Below are 12,622 nucleotides of genomic sequence, written 5' to 3'. Positions count from 1 at the left end.
TAAGTTTCTATTAACCTAACATTCCAGTTTCAGGCAGCTTGGATATTAACTTCAGAAAGCTGACATGCTTGTAGATGAGCGTGAATCTGAAACAGTTACCTGCACTGGCAATGATGAAACGTCTAGGATACCTCTGGGGCTGGAGCAGGAGAGGGAGGAAGGGCATGATAAATCTCAGCTGTCTGATCACTTAAGATACTTAATCATCAATAACTTTCGGGCTTGGTCTCCAAGAGGAGTCTTACCGCCTGCGAGTCCACAGCAGCTTTGGCAGCTGGTGCAGATGGGCTTTGGCAGAACATCAGGTCGGCTGACAGGTCCACACATAGATGCCACTCCAGCGGGACGGAAGTCTGTTTTGCCTGTGGTTTTTACCTTAATTCAGCAGTGGGAAATACACTCCAGGGGAACTGTGAAAGGGATCCTTTCTTCCCATGCCTTTTTCGCTAAGAGCCAAAGATGGGACAGAGAAGGTGACTGCCTGAAAGGGGTAACCATTGAGGGAAGTGGAAAACAAAAACATGGAAGTCTGAAGACTTTTCACCTCATACAAGTTAAATCCGTATCATTGTTTACCTTTGATGGAGAGATTAATATTAACCAGCTACTATTTAGAAAGAGAAACTCAGGTTATTAAAAAAAAATGCAGGTACCTGCAATTATTTAATCAGTGTGGTTTTACATTTAGCATAAATGAATGCCTCTTGGTTCACCTTCAGCAAGGATCTTCTCTTAGGGAGCATTTGAAAAATACAAGGAAAGGAAATCAACTATTTAATTGCTTTTTTTTTTATTCCACACATTTATAAAAAGTAACAGTTTTTCTGGGGAAAGAGTTTTCACCCAATCACCACATATTTAAAAGTATTATGTTGAAGTATAAATTCGAAAGGAGGCCAGGTAGGGTCAGTAATACTGGGGCTTATAATGGAGGGAGAGGAGGCCTCTTGGGTCTGGAAGAGTTACATGACCCTAAAAAGGGTGAGTTTTCTTTGAACTTGGACCAAGAATGGTAGAAGTCAGCAGACAGGATTATATTCCTGTGTCAGCTATACTTTTCAGGGTTGGTGAAGATGAAAGCTGTCTGTTTTGAGTGTTCGGTCTCAAATATTTCCCCTTGGCAAAATGGAAAAATGGGGAAAGCCAGTATTTCGTCTTTTAAACACCCTTCCCCCCCACCCCCCACATAACTTCAGTCACATTTTCCTTATGACAAAATGAAACTTTATCCAAAGAGTAAAAATCGATTAAAAAAAAAAATCTAAGAACCAACCTTGACTAAATGGTAGATTCATAACAGAATCAGGAGCCAGTGGGCACTTTCACAGTGATCAAAGCAGCCAAAAGCTGGTCCTTCCAGACTGGTAACAGTTTTTTTGGTTTTTGGTGGTGTTTTTGGGAAATTCTTACTGTGGGCCTAAGAAAGAAGGGTGGTTGCTTTTGGGCTGGAATTGCTCTGCCCTCCAAGGTGGTGGCTGGAGTGGCTTCTCCATTGCAAAGAAGGCTGAGGAACTTGTATCAGGTTGTCTGAAAACAGATCTTCAGCTCATGGACATTGGGACTCTGATGGGGTGACCTGGTCATAAATAAAACTTTGTGAACTCTGGCATTGGGATAGAATTCTCAGGGGGCTTCGGGTGGATCTTCCAGTACTACAGAGTGAAATGCAAGTGGTCCTTCAGAATATATCTGTGTGGGGTAACTAAGAAGACTTGAAAGACAGGAGATGGAATAATGAGTGTAAGATGGGAGGCCTTCCTGAAAGAATTCAGGCACTTTGGTCCTGGCCCAGCCTTGTCAGCATTTTACTTAAAATTTAACCTGTTTAAGTACCGTATACTAACCACCACTTTGGGGCGGGGGGTGGGGGATGCGGGCAAAAGGAGGCCTCGACGACCCTTCCTTCACCCCCTGCCCTTCGTAACAGCAGGAGCGAAGTCTTGAACTGGTGGTTCAGTAGCCGCCTCTTAAATAGGTGGGATCGGCCACCAAACATTCTGCTCGGTGTCCTGCCTCTCGCCGTTGGATAAGAACAGAGGCAGGTCCAGAGCTCCGTACACACTCAGGTGGATGAATCTTGATGGATGTGGAATAGCCGTTATGTGGTGCCCTCGGGGGGGTGGGGAGCAGAAGTACTAACAGTGCTCCTCCGCTCTTGAAGAAGCTCCTGATAAAAGTTTAGTTGTACTCTATGTCTCAACAGGACCATCTCAGTTCTAAGTCTTGGCTTTAATAAGACTCTACTGGGAGGGAAAATCCCACATTCAGAAGGAAGTGCCCTTCCCAGCCCTACCTCCACAGTGAGAGGTGAAAGAAGTGCTCATTCTCCCAAACAGAATTGTTCAGGCAGAAGCCCCGGGCTTGCTCTACCTTTAACTTCAGATGCACCTGGGACCCTAAGCCCTGTGTACCCTCCCCTGTAGTCTACCTCTCCGAGCACCTCTGAGTGACAGCCTGTGTCTCAGAGCTGGTACGTGGGTCTCGAAAACAAAGCCTGGTGCAGTAAGCAAATCAGCAGTTCGAGAGGCTGAAGACATCCCCTCCGCACTCCCCCATGTGTCAGTGTTTATCCCTGAAGCAGAAAGAAAGGAGAAACTGGGGATGACAGAGGGCCGGTTGCTACCAAAAAGAGAAGAAAAGAAGGGACGATCCAAAACAAATGAATGCCCAGGGTACCACCGAGGCACAACCTCCAAGAAGCGAACAGGTGGGAGGGAGAGTGCCCGCCCTGGAAGCAGAAGCAAGGCCTACCGCGCATGGCACACAGCAGCTATATACACGCTGTCCCTGGGCCCAGAAGGGGAGGAGCGGGATCCTCCAGCTAGAGTCTACACGGTGTCACCAGGCCCTTCGTCCCTGGAGCAGAGTCCATGGTGCTCCATCGTGCAGGTGCTCACCCACCTGCCAGCCTTCCCTTCCGTCCCTCTCCCACCAGGTGCTCAGTCTCCCAGGGCCCTTCTCTCCCCGGTGACCTGCTCGAGTTGAGCTTCCACAGAGCTTTGGAGCCCAAGTGCCGATTAAAGTGAAGTCTCGTTGGTGTGTGGCCTTGAGTTCTCCTCCTCCAGCAGAGCTATTCTTTGCTTGAGCATCCTCACTTGGGTCTCATGTCTCTCCACCATGGCCATCATCTGAGACTCCAACTTCTTCAGTTTGTTCTGATGCTTCTTCTTGGCTTTTTCATAGGCAGCCACCAGGTTGCTGTGCGGGGAGCAGGAGGAAGGAGAGGGAACAGTCAGTCATTGGAGTAGTGTGGAGTCACCCTGTCCTGTCCGCAGGGTAACTGGGTCTGGAGAGGTCCCTCAGCCTCTATAAAGGAGTAGGAAATCAAGTATTCAACACTCACGGCCATTCACCTGTTACTGGCTTAACTACAGTTCTTTCCCTGCTAGAGGCTTGTCCCTCATCTGTTAGGAAGGGTGTAAACCAACAACCCAGACTAGTCACATCCAAAATAGGTAAGAAAGAAAAAGCAGCTAAATTCCAGAAATCTGTCATTTAAATACAAGTGATGAGGGCTGCCTGGGGGGGTGGGAGGGTTGGCTCAGGTCATGATCCTGGGGTCCTAGGATCGAGCCCTGCAGCAGGCTCCCTGCTCAGTGGGGAGCCTGCTTCTGCCTCTCCCTCTGCCTTTCTCCTGCTTGTTCTCTGATAAAAAAAAAAAAAAAAAAATCTTTTAAAAATAAAGAGGTACTAGTAATGAGTCTGTCATTCCGTGGCTGCCTGCAACAGATGGTCCAGTGTTAAGTACCAGGAGTGTTCTTCAAGTCCCGCAGTCTAAGTGACCCCACCTAGGAGGAGAGAGAGAGGCCCTGATGATTTCTCTTCATGCTTCAGGCTGGTGGGATTCGGGACATAAGGCCACCAACTGGCGCTGCCAGCCAGAGTATGAGCCTCTCTGAGCCATCTCCCCGAGAGCCTGGTGGGGAGAGAGCAGGGGGTAAAGCCCAGGACTTGGTAAGTCCTCATACCTGGTCTGGTCCAAAATAGCCCAGTCCCCTCCATGTACAGAGTTAAGTCCTCCCAGTGTCATCCTGAGACCAGCTCCCTGAGATTCCCAAAACTCTCTCAGGAGAGCGGCCTTGGATACCCTAAGTCCGCATGCAGCTCGGTGTTCTGATTTATTTCACAGTATATAAGCCTGTAGAAGGGAAGGTGCGACTCCAGCTGCCTTCTAACCCAGACATGAAAGAGGTTTGCAGATTGTAAAAATTGCTACTCTTCTATCTTTTTGGAAAACAGTTTTTAAAATAAATGCCAATGGTATTGCATATGACCAATTTATTATTTTTTTGGAAAACAAAAACTTAAGAAAAATTCGTCTCAGTTTTAGTTTCTAAACTGAGATTTATCAGTAGATAATTTATGAGAACAAAGTTCTTTGGGTTCCTCGTTTTTTTTATGAACATAAGGGGGTCCTGAGCCCAAAAAGCTTCAGATGCTATCTTACAATAGTGTCCCACAAAGTGTCCACCAGATACTTCATGTTTTTCCCATAGGGGCACCTGGCTGGCTCAGTTGATAGAGTAACTCTTGATCTTGGGGGGGGGGTCACGATTTAGAGCCTCACATTGGGGGCCAGAGTTTACTTAATAAGACCGTTGTTCATATAAAAGATCTAGAGCCGGGGCACCTGGGTGGCTCAGTGGGTTGGGCCTCTGCCTTCGGCTTAGGTCATGATCTCAGGGTCCTGGGATCGAGTCCCGCATCGGGCTCTCTGCTCAGCAGGGAGCCTGTTTCCCCCTCTCTCTCTGCCTGGCTCTTTGCCTGCTTGTGATCTCTGTCTGTCAAATAAATAAAATAAAAAAAAACTTAAAAAAAAAAAGTTCTAGAGCCAATTTTGTTGGGAAAGTGTTAGCTTAAACACCATCTTTTTTTTTCTTATTGTATGACTTCTCAGAACCTTTACTGTAGGAATTAAGGGGACCATAGTATGCTGCATTTCCCAAACATACCTGGTCCAAGGACAAGCCTTTACTGAGCATTTCTTAGTTTCCTGTGGAACACTCTGGGAACCAATGCCTGAGGGAAGGCCAGTCTTGGGGGTGGCAGGGAGGGCAGGCTGGTGAAGACTTGCCATTCCCTTCCTGGAGCTGGCTCCCAGCAATTTCGGAAATGCCCTCCCGGTGTAGGAGGAGCCCACGAATGGAGATCGTACCTGTTGGCCCGCTTCAGGTCATTCACGAACTCTGCTGATTGCTGGTGTCGGATTTCACTGCTCTTGGTGAGTCTTTCCAAGGCGCTCACCAACTCTTGAACTCTGGCCTTTAACTTCTTTTCTCTGTGTGGGGGAGAGACAAAGCATGCCTGGAGTAACCCAACGAGATCCCGGTTGTTACCCCGAGGGTGGTGGCAGAAGGAGGAAGGTTGAGCTTGCCAAATCAAAAGGCAAGTACGAAAAGGAAAATACTGGAGGTACCTGGAGGTCCTCTCAGGTCCAGAACATCTCACCACTGCCTTGCTGAACGCTGCCTTGCTGAACGCTGATGAGGACCGTTGAGAGCTCAGAGTGCAGTACAAGCCACAAAGGAACAAGACATGAGGTTGTAGCCACCCAGATGTAGCACAAATGCAGCTTGGCCACAAAACCTCATCTGGGTTCCACACCCCTCTTTTCCAGGTGTGCTAGTAGTATCTCTTAAATCACTGATTTGAGAACAGAAACCTATAGACTGGGTGCCCTACCTTGGACAAGTCCCCACTCAGTGAAATCAACATGATCCTACTTCACAAAACAAAACAGTAGTGACAGAGGGAATAGAAATTGATACTCTCATTTTAAAGTTCCTTGGTTCCCCTTTAAAGTACTTAGATGTGCACTTTGACATCCTCCCTCCCCCAAGGCTTCAAGTTCCATGGGCTCTTTACTGCTGGGGTAAGCCAAAGTAACTGACTTAGGTTCAGGAGATTTCTAGTGCCCAGTGCGCTTCCTGCCGTCCTCTGATGCCCTTGAGCCTAAGACCTGGGCAGGGAAACTCTCCACAAGAGCCCTCCCTACAGCGGTTCCACGGCTGCCCCTATACATGGGCACAGTGTCACTGCATCGTCACAGGGCCCTGTATAGCACAATCTCCTTTTTTTTCCCCTAAAGATTTGTCAGAGGTTACGCACATGCGGGGGTAGCGGCGGGCAGAATGAAAAGCAGGCTCCCCAGAGCGGGGAGCCCGATGTGGGACTCCATTCCAGGACCCTGGGATGGAGCCCCCCAGGCACCCCCCCATCCATCTTTCACCTCAGCAGGCTCCCCCATGGGCATGTAGGCTCTCAGGTTACCCCCAGCCAGGTGACCGCTTCTCAGTGACAACAGTTGTTTTAAAACAGCTTCCAAACAATTCCGCGAAGGCATCTGATTCTTTGGAGATTCACGAGAAACCTGATTTGTGCAAGAAATTCCTCTAAAACTGATTCATACGTGTATGAAGAATGTACGTGAGCACAGCTGTTTTGGAAGGCAATCTGGGGAGATCTAGCAAAATAAAAAAGTAACCCTGTATCTCGATGAGGCAACCTGATTTCTAGGAATTTTTCTTAGAGTGGGCGTAGGTGTAGAGAGACACATGAGATGACAGCTGGGTTCACTTCAGTATTGGTTCCAACAGCTAAGAATGCAGATCAACTGAGGGCTGGTTAATTCCACAAGGTATGATGGCTCTATTGAAATACTCGGCGGTTATTTAAAAAAAGAAAAAGCTCAGATCAACATGCACTGGCATGGGAAAGTGATATGTTGTCAAGTGAAAAGGGTGACTTCTCCGGGATGCCAGTTTTACAAAAACAGCTACAAATCTGAGTGTAAAATCCCTAAGCTACTCTAACAACAGACCAGACAGCTGCCCACCACTCGACAAGGGGTGCCTCCCGGAGGGGGGTGACTGAAGGCTTTCGTTTTCTACTTTATTCACTCCTGCATTGCTTGAAGTTCTTACAATTTTGTATGCTTTTTGTGGAGTATGTGAAAGCCAGCCTCAATGGCGCCGCTTCCTGTAGGGGGGCTAAGGGGGGCTGGCCCCCCAGGTGTAGGGCTCTCAGATGTTCAGATGGTCGGGTCTTTCCTGGCTTTTCAGATACCTTTTACATTTGTACCTGCAGCTACTGGCAGCACAAGTCAAAGCTTTTCAAGCTCATTATTGAAAGAACTGCAGCACAAAAATCTAGTCCTGCTTTTGTGAGTGAGGATGGAAGGGGAAAGATTTTTTTAAACGAAACCTGACAACCTAAATCCCGAGGGCTTCCGATTCCTCAGTGAATCCTCCTGCCCATCCTAGAGAAGTCAGAGCCACTGCAGAGGAATTCCTGAGGAATGGGGGTCTCTCCTGGGCCCCGGCAGCACCAGGAAGTCTCAGATCTGGTTGCATTTCCTACTGACATCCAGAGAGGGACCATTTCCCAGCAGAAGCGAGAGAAGTGTCTGGGGAGGAGGGGCCCTACAGACAGCCCTCTGTCGCTGAGGGAAGGCTAGGGAAACAGGAAAGAGTTCACCCCCCTCCTCTCTGGCTATTAAGAATGGGGAAGGGGTTCTTTGTCCGACATTTTGTTACTGTTTCGATTCTTTTCTTTCTCATTCTAAAGTTAATAGTGTAAATGGAGAAAAGAAAACTGTGAAGAGAATTTAAAATGTCACCATGAGCACAGTAAATTCAAAACAAAAACTGCCCAGACCAATACCCCTTCCCACCCCCAATTACATCCACACCACTGCCCCAGCAGCTGAGAGTACAGAAATCCCAGCCTCACCACAAAACAAAGCGTTCCTTTGCCCAGTACTCAGGCCCCTGGGGGACTGGAGGGAACTTTCCGGACGTGGCAGGCTCCAATGGGGGACAGAACCCAGGAAGACAGGAGAGGCCCTTAAAGACTCTGCCTAACCCCTGGTTGGCGGGGGGGGGGGGGGGGGGGGCCCGCTGGGAGCTGAGAATTGCCCCCAAGAGCTCCCTGGGCCTCAGGAAGGAGACTGAAGTGCACTTGTTGTACAATGTCCAGGACAGAACCAGGATGCTGATTTATTCAACAATACAAAGATGAAGCCAAACCTAAACCTAAAATGTGGGTTATTTTACCTGTTTGTATCTGCAACAGCTCACTGACTGAAACTCTATAAACCACTTTCGAGGACAATGAAAGGGGACTTCTCCATTTTGACCTTGGTCTGTACTTTTTAATTTTTTCCTTCCAGTTTCCTCTCAGCTCGGGCACAAGACCCACGCACGAGCAAAGCATCCCCTTGAAGGGAACCAAAACTACCTGCCCCCCCAAAAAGCAGTAACGCCTGCCCTGAGCAAGACCCCGCATGATTGATCCCAAGACTGTGATCCACCTGAACTTGACTGCCCACATGCACGGACCCACAGACCTTGGTACCACCTTTTCCCGAATATGAGTGTCGGTCTATGTTCGGCACTTTGGAGGCAGCCGCTGTCTTCCCGGTGTTGGCCTCAGTGAAATAAATCTCTGTTTCACCACCCCTTGTCTCTCTGCCTTCCCATCTTGTGAGGGGCCCATGGTAGAGCCCGGTCTGTTTGGGATCCCTGGAGCCAGGTGCTCTTGCGCCCCCGCGACCCCAGCAGGGCAGCACGAGCCGCGGTGGGCATCTGAGCACCGGCCCCGGCACTGGTCAGGGCTCGAGGATGTGAGGGAAGTAGAAACACATCCGAATTTGAAGACTTCATATGAAAAAAAGAAAACAGTGATTACATGTTGAAATGATATTTGGATATACTGGGCTAAACATGTCATTAATTTTTTTAAGTTTTAAACGTGGCTACTAGGAAATGTGCGTCATGCCGTGGCTTGCACCTGTGACCTGTGTTTGCTCTACCGGCAGTGGGTAGTGCCGCTCTGGGGCCCCAGGCCTGGTCCTGGTTTCCGCTGCAGGCTTTGGGGTGAGGCCCCGAACCCGCAGCTTAAGAAGCACCCAGTCGATCCTAACTATCAAGCACATTTGGGAAACTGGTAAGGCAGACTGTCCTTCACCCGGCACCGCGGATGAACTTCCTGTGTCTTGGAGAAGGCTCTGGATCTGAACGTGAAATTAGGCGCAGGGGCACGCTTTCCCAAAGTCTACCACTTTCCTCAACTTCCAGAAATTGCACTGGGATAAGAATCCAGGTCACTTTGGAACCTCAACTATTGATGTCCTGTGCCTTCTATGGAAGTTTCTAGCTCAATTCTGGCCTTCAGCTGAGAAGAATTTGTAGTTTGTCTAGATAAGATAAATAAAGCTAACACAAGCACTTTCAGTCTCCACACAGCTAAGAGAGTCAACATTAAATGCTACACGTTCCGTTTGCCCCTCCAGTAGTGTTTTCTGGAATGCCCAGAAGGGCATAATCCCTTCCTTCTTCCCTGTTCCCTGAGTCCGGAACACCTGCCTCCAGCAGCAGGTGAAAAGTCACCTCGGGGTCCCACTGGCAGGGGGCCCGCTCCTGGCACAGCTGGCAGGGCCTCCCACTCCACCAAAAACAAGGGTTCCTCCTGCTGCCCATGGGTCCCGTGAACCTCACTCTGACCATACAGTCAGGAGGGTGTCCTCCTTCATTTTTTTTTAAAATATTTTATTTATTTGACAGAAATCACAACCAGGCAGAGAGGCAGGCAGAGAGAGAGGAGGAAGCAGGCTCCCCGCAGAGCAGAGAGCCCGATGCGGGGCTCGATCCCAGGACCCCGAGACCATGACCTAAGCCGAAGGCAGAGGCTTTAACCCACTGAGCCACCCAGGCGCCCCGAGGGTGTCCTCCTTCAATGTCATCCCCATGAGCGGCAGGGCACATGCACACATGTCTGAGGCAGCCTATGGGGGATAAGAGGACAGTGCCTGGGAGGCGCCAGGCAGGGCTCTCCGGCTCCCTGGGACGGGGGTACGCTATTCCCAAAATCAAAGGCTGGGGCCAGACTGTCATCACAAACCCAAAGACGCTTTGGGCGTGGCGGAGCAAAGGGCGAGGGGCTTTGTGGTCCCCAGGACAACTTCCGCGTGGGCATCACAGGGTCCACAATCACTCAGTCATTGTCCGAGAGATGCCATTAGTCATGGCCGGAATCAGCGCGTGTGGTTCCTCGCTCCCTCGGTGTCCACTGGTTAACCCCAGTGGGCTTGTCTCCCCTGCCACTGCTCGTGAGGTCACCCCGGAATCATCGGGGACCTCCTTCCCTGCCTGCACGCCCGCGCTCCTGCTCTCTTCCTCCCACAGGCCTCGCTCCTGAGTGCGCGCTGTGGCCCATGCCAGTGGTCCCTCTGGCTTCCGCACCGATCCTCGCTCGCTGCTGCCTCGAAGTCCCCAAGGACGGAGGACGTGCACTTGGACCATATCGTGTGTCCCACCCTTTCTTTACTTGCCTCTCTCCATTCCCACTGATGTTCGTAAAGACTACCTTCATGCTAGAAGCTTCCAATTCTTTATCTCCAGGCCTTCCCTTGGATCTCTGGACCTATTGGACATCTCAACTTAACAGGCGTCTCCCACTTCACGTGCCTGGAGCAGGAACTTCCAGACGATCCTCCAAGCCAACCTTCCTCCCCTGTCAGCACACGGCAACACCCACTGCCCAACTCCTCCCTTTCCTGGTCCTCCACTTCTACTCCACAGCAGCCCCCAACCACCAAGTCTTGGGACAATTCTGCCCCACCACCCAGGTCCCAGCTGCCCTTGTTTCTCACCTGGGCAGCCCTGAGACCTCCCCTAAGTGGATTCTCTGTGTCACCTCTGCACCCTCTAGACTGGTTCTCACAGAGCAGCCGCTCATTCTTTAGTATGACAAACCACATCCTATCATTGCCCTTTGGTGCCTTCCACCAGCACTCGGCGCAAAGTCTGGGTCTTATCTGGACGTCTATCTAAGTCCCCTGCTTGACCTGACCTCTGCCTGGCCAGTCTTGGGCATCACCCTCCCCCTTGCAGGCTGGAATCCTCTCAGACCTCGGCACGCACCATGCTCTTTCCCACCGCACAACCTGGACTAGGTCCCTCTGCTTGGGATGTGCTTCTTCCACAGGCTACCTTTCCTCCTTCTCATCCCAGCTTAAATGTCACCTCCTCCCGGAAGCCCACCCTGACTGCCCACCTGAACACACGTCCCAGGGTTATGATGTCACAGCACCTTGTCACTTCCTCCGTATTCACTGCAATCTCCATTAATCTAAAAAACCATTTTTCTAGAGGAGGCACTTGGGGCCCAGGTAAGAACTTGCCAGTATGTCCACAGAACTGGGAGGCTCACCAGGGGCTCTGTGTGAGCCTGAGCTCCTGGGCTCCCTGCCGTGGCTCATAGCAGGGGCGTGGAGCAGGCACTCAGACCTCTAGTGAAGAGCGCTCCTGTGGTCCCGATGAGGAGGCGTCCCCTGGTAGTGATGTTCCTCAGGTACTATGGGGGAGCGTGGCTGTATTTGCCCGGGAGCAAAAGCAAGACGATCGTGACTGTCTAGCATTTTGGCCCAGACTTTCCTAAGACCATGGTTCTTGCCTGAGAAATGCAGCTGTGTGTTCACAGGCGTGCTGCAGCCTTTGCCTGCGCACCTCGCTTTTACGAGATCCCAGATAAGGCCTTCTCTCTAAGCTTCTGGAACACGGAGGGGATGACGGAAATGCACAAGGATCTCCGTTACCCAAGCTATGTCCACTTCAACCCTAGGGGTGAGCCCTGGTTTTTACTGGTGCCCTTTGGGGCTCTGGCTCTAGAGTTCAGCAAGTTATTTACATGATAATCAATTCCTTGGTGCACTTTGTCTCCTATTACCATCCTATGGATCCCTGCGCGCTTGCAGAATTCTAAGCGCAATTTCAGTTATCTGATCGCCAGTATAAATCAGCCAAATATGAAGAATCAGCAAGTGCAAATCTAATAAAACAGCACCTTTTAAAATACTGGCCTTACTACCAAAATGGCGAAGATTCTGCTGCTCTTTTGCCCACTGGGGGCTCCTTTTCAAGGACCCCCAACTAATTCCCTTTTCATTGCATTCCACGATTTGTATGGCTCAAAAACATTATGAATCCATAGCCGCTAGTAAGAGGAGTCAACTGTTGCCATCTTCTGTCCTCTCATGGTCGCATGTTTCCTACAAGTCTGGGAGATTTCTAGAGCTGGGAAGGTATCTGTGGAACTTGGACGTGGCTTTGAACTGAGGCGGCTCGTGGTCAGCACCCGCGGAGCCCAGGGAAAAGCAGAAAGGCACACAGTGGAGGTGACAGGAAAGCTTCGGGGCGGTGAGAGTTCTACTGGAGGGGACGAGGGGAGGGGTCCGTGGCTTAAGAGAGTCAGGGGCACGAAGATGCTCCTGGAAAGAGTTAGTGTCCAGAAGAAGCTGGACTGTAGATTCCATCCAGGAGAGACGTCTGAGAGGGCTAGGAAGTCCACACACAGCGGGTCTGGCATGCCAAGCCACTGAAGACGCCTCTGCAGAGAGCCCCGACCCGGAGTATGCTGAAAGGTCTATCTGGTGGCAGAACCCCCAAGTCCTGAAGAGTTGAGGGCTAACCTCAGGAGAAGATAATGCAAATGGCCACGAATGCCCGGGATTTTAAGGGGGAAAACCCACCCTCCCCTGCCATCAGGAGGTAGGAGACTGTGAAGTTGTAATCCTGGATCATTAACAAAGTATAATTTGTGCTATAAGAATTCTGAAGAAGGG

At 50.3% G+C, this 12,622-nt stretch overlaps 1 protein-coding gene across 1 annotated transcript in view; it reads right to left on the bottom strand.

Moving 5' to 3' along the window:
- Nucleotides 1-795: 795 nt before the first annotated feature.
- MCC (MCC regulator of WNT signaling pathway) overlaps nt 796-12,622 on the bottom strand; it is a gene marked incomplete at its 5' end in the record, with an annotated part of 263,687 nt that continues 251,860 nt past the window's right edge. The window contains 2 exons of the mRNA XM_080804526.1: nt 796-3,198; nt 5,156-5,278. Coding sequence (XP_080660652.1) covers nt 3,018-3,198; nt 5,156-5,278 — 304 coding nt within the window. The 3' untranslated portion in view covers nt 796-3,017. The remainder of the gene's footprint in view (nt 3,199-5,155; nt 5,279-12,622) is intronic.

The sequence above is a fragment of the Martes martes genome (assembly GCF_963455335.1).
Source record: "Martes martes genome assembly, chromosome: 5".
NCBI lineage: Eukaryota > Metazoa > Chordata > Mammalia > Carnivora > Mustelidae > Martes > Martes martes.
This window is presented reverse-complemented; position numbering and strand designations above follow the sequence as displayed.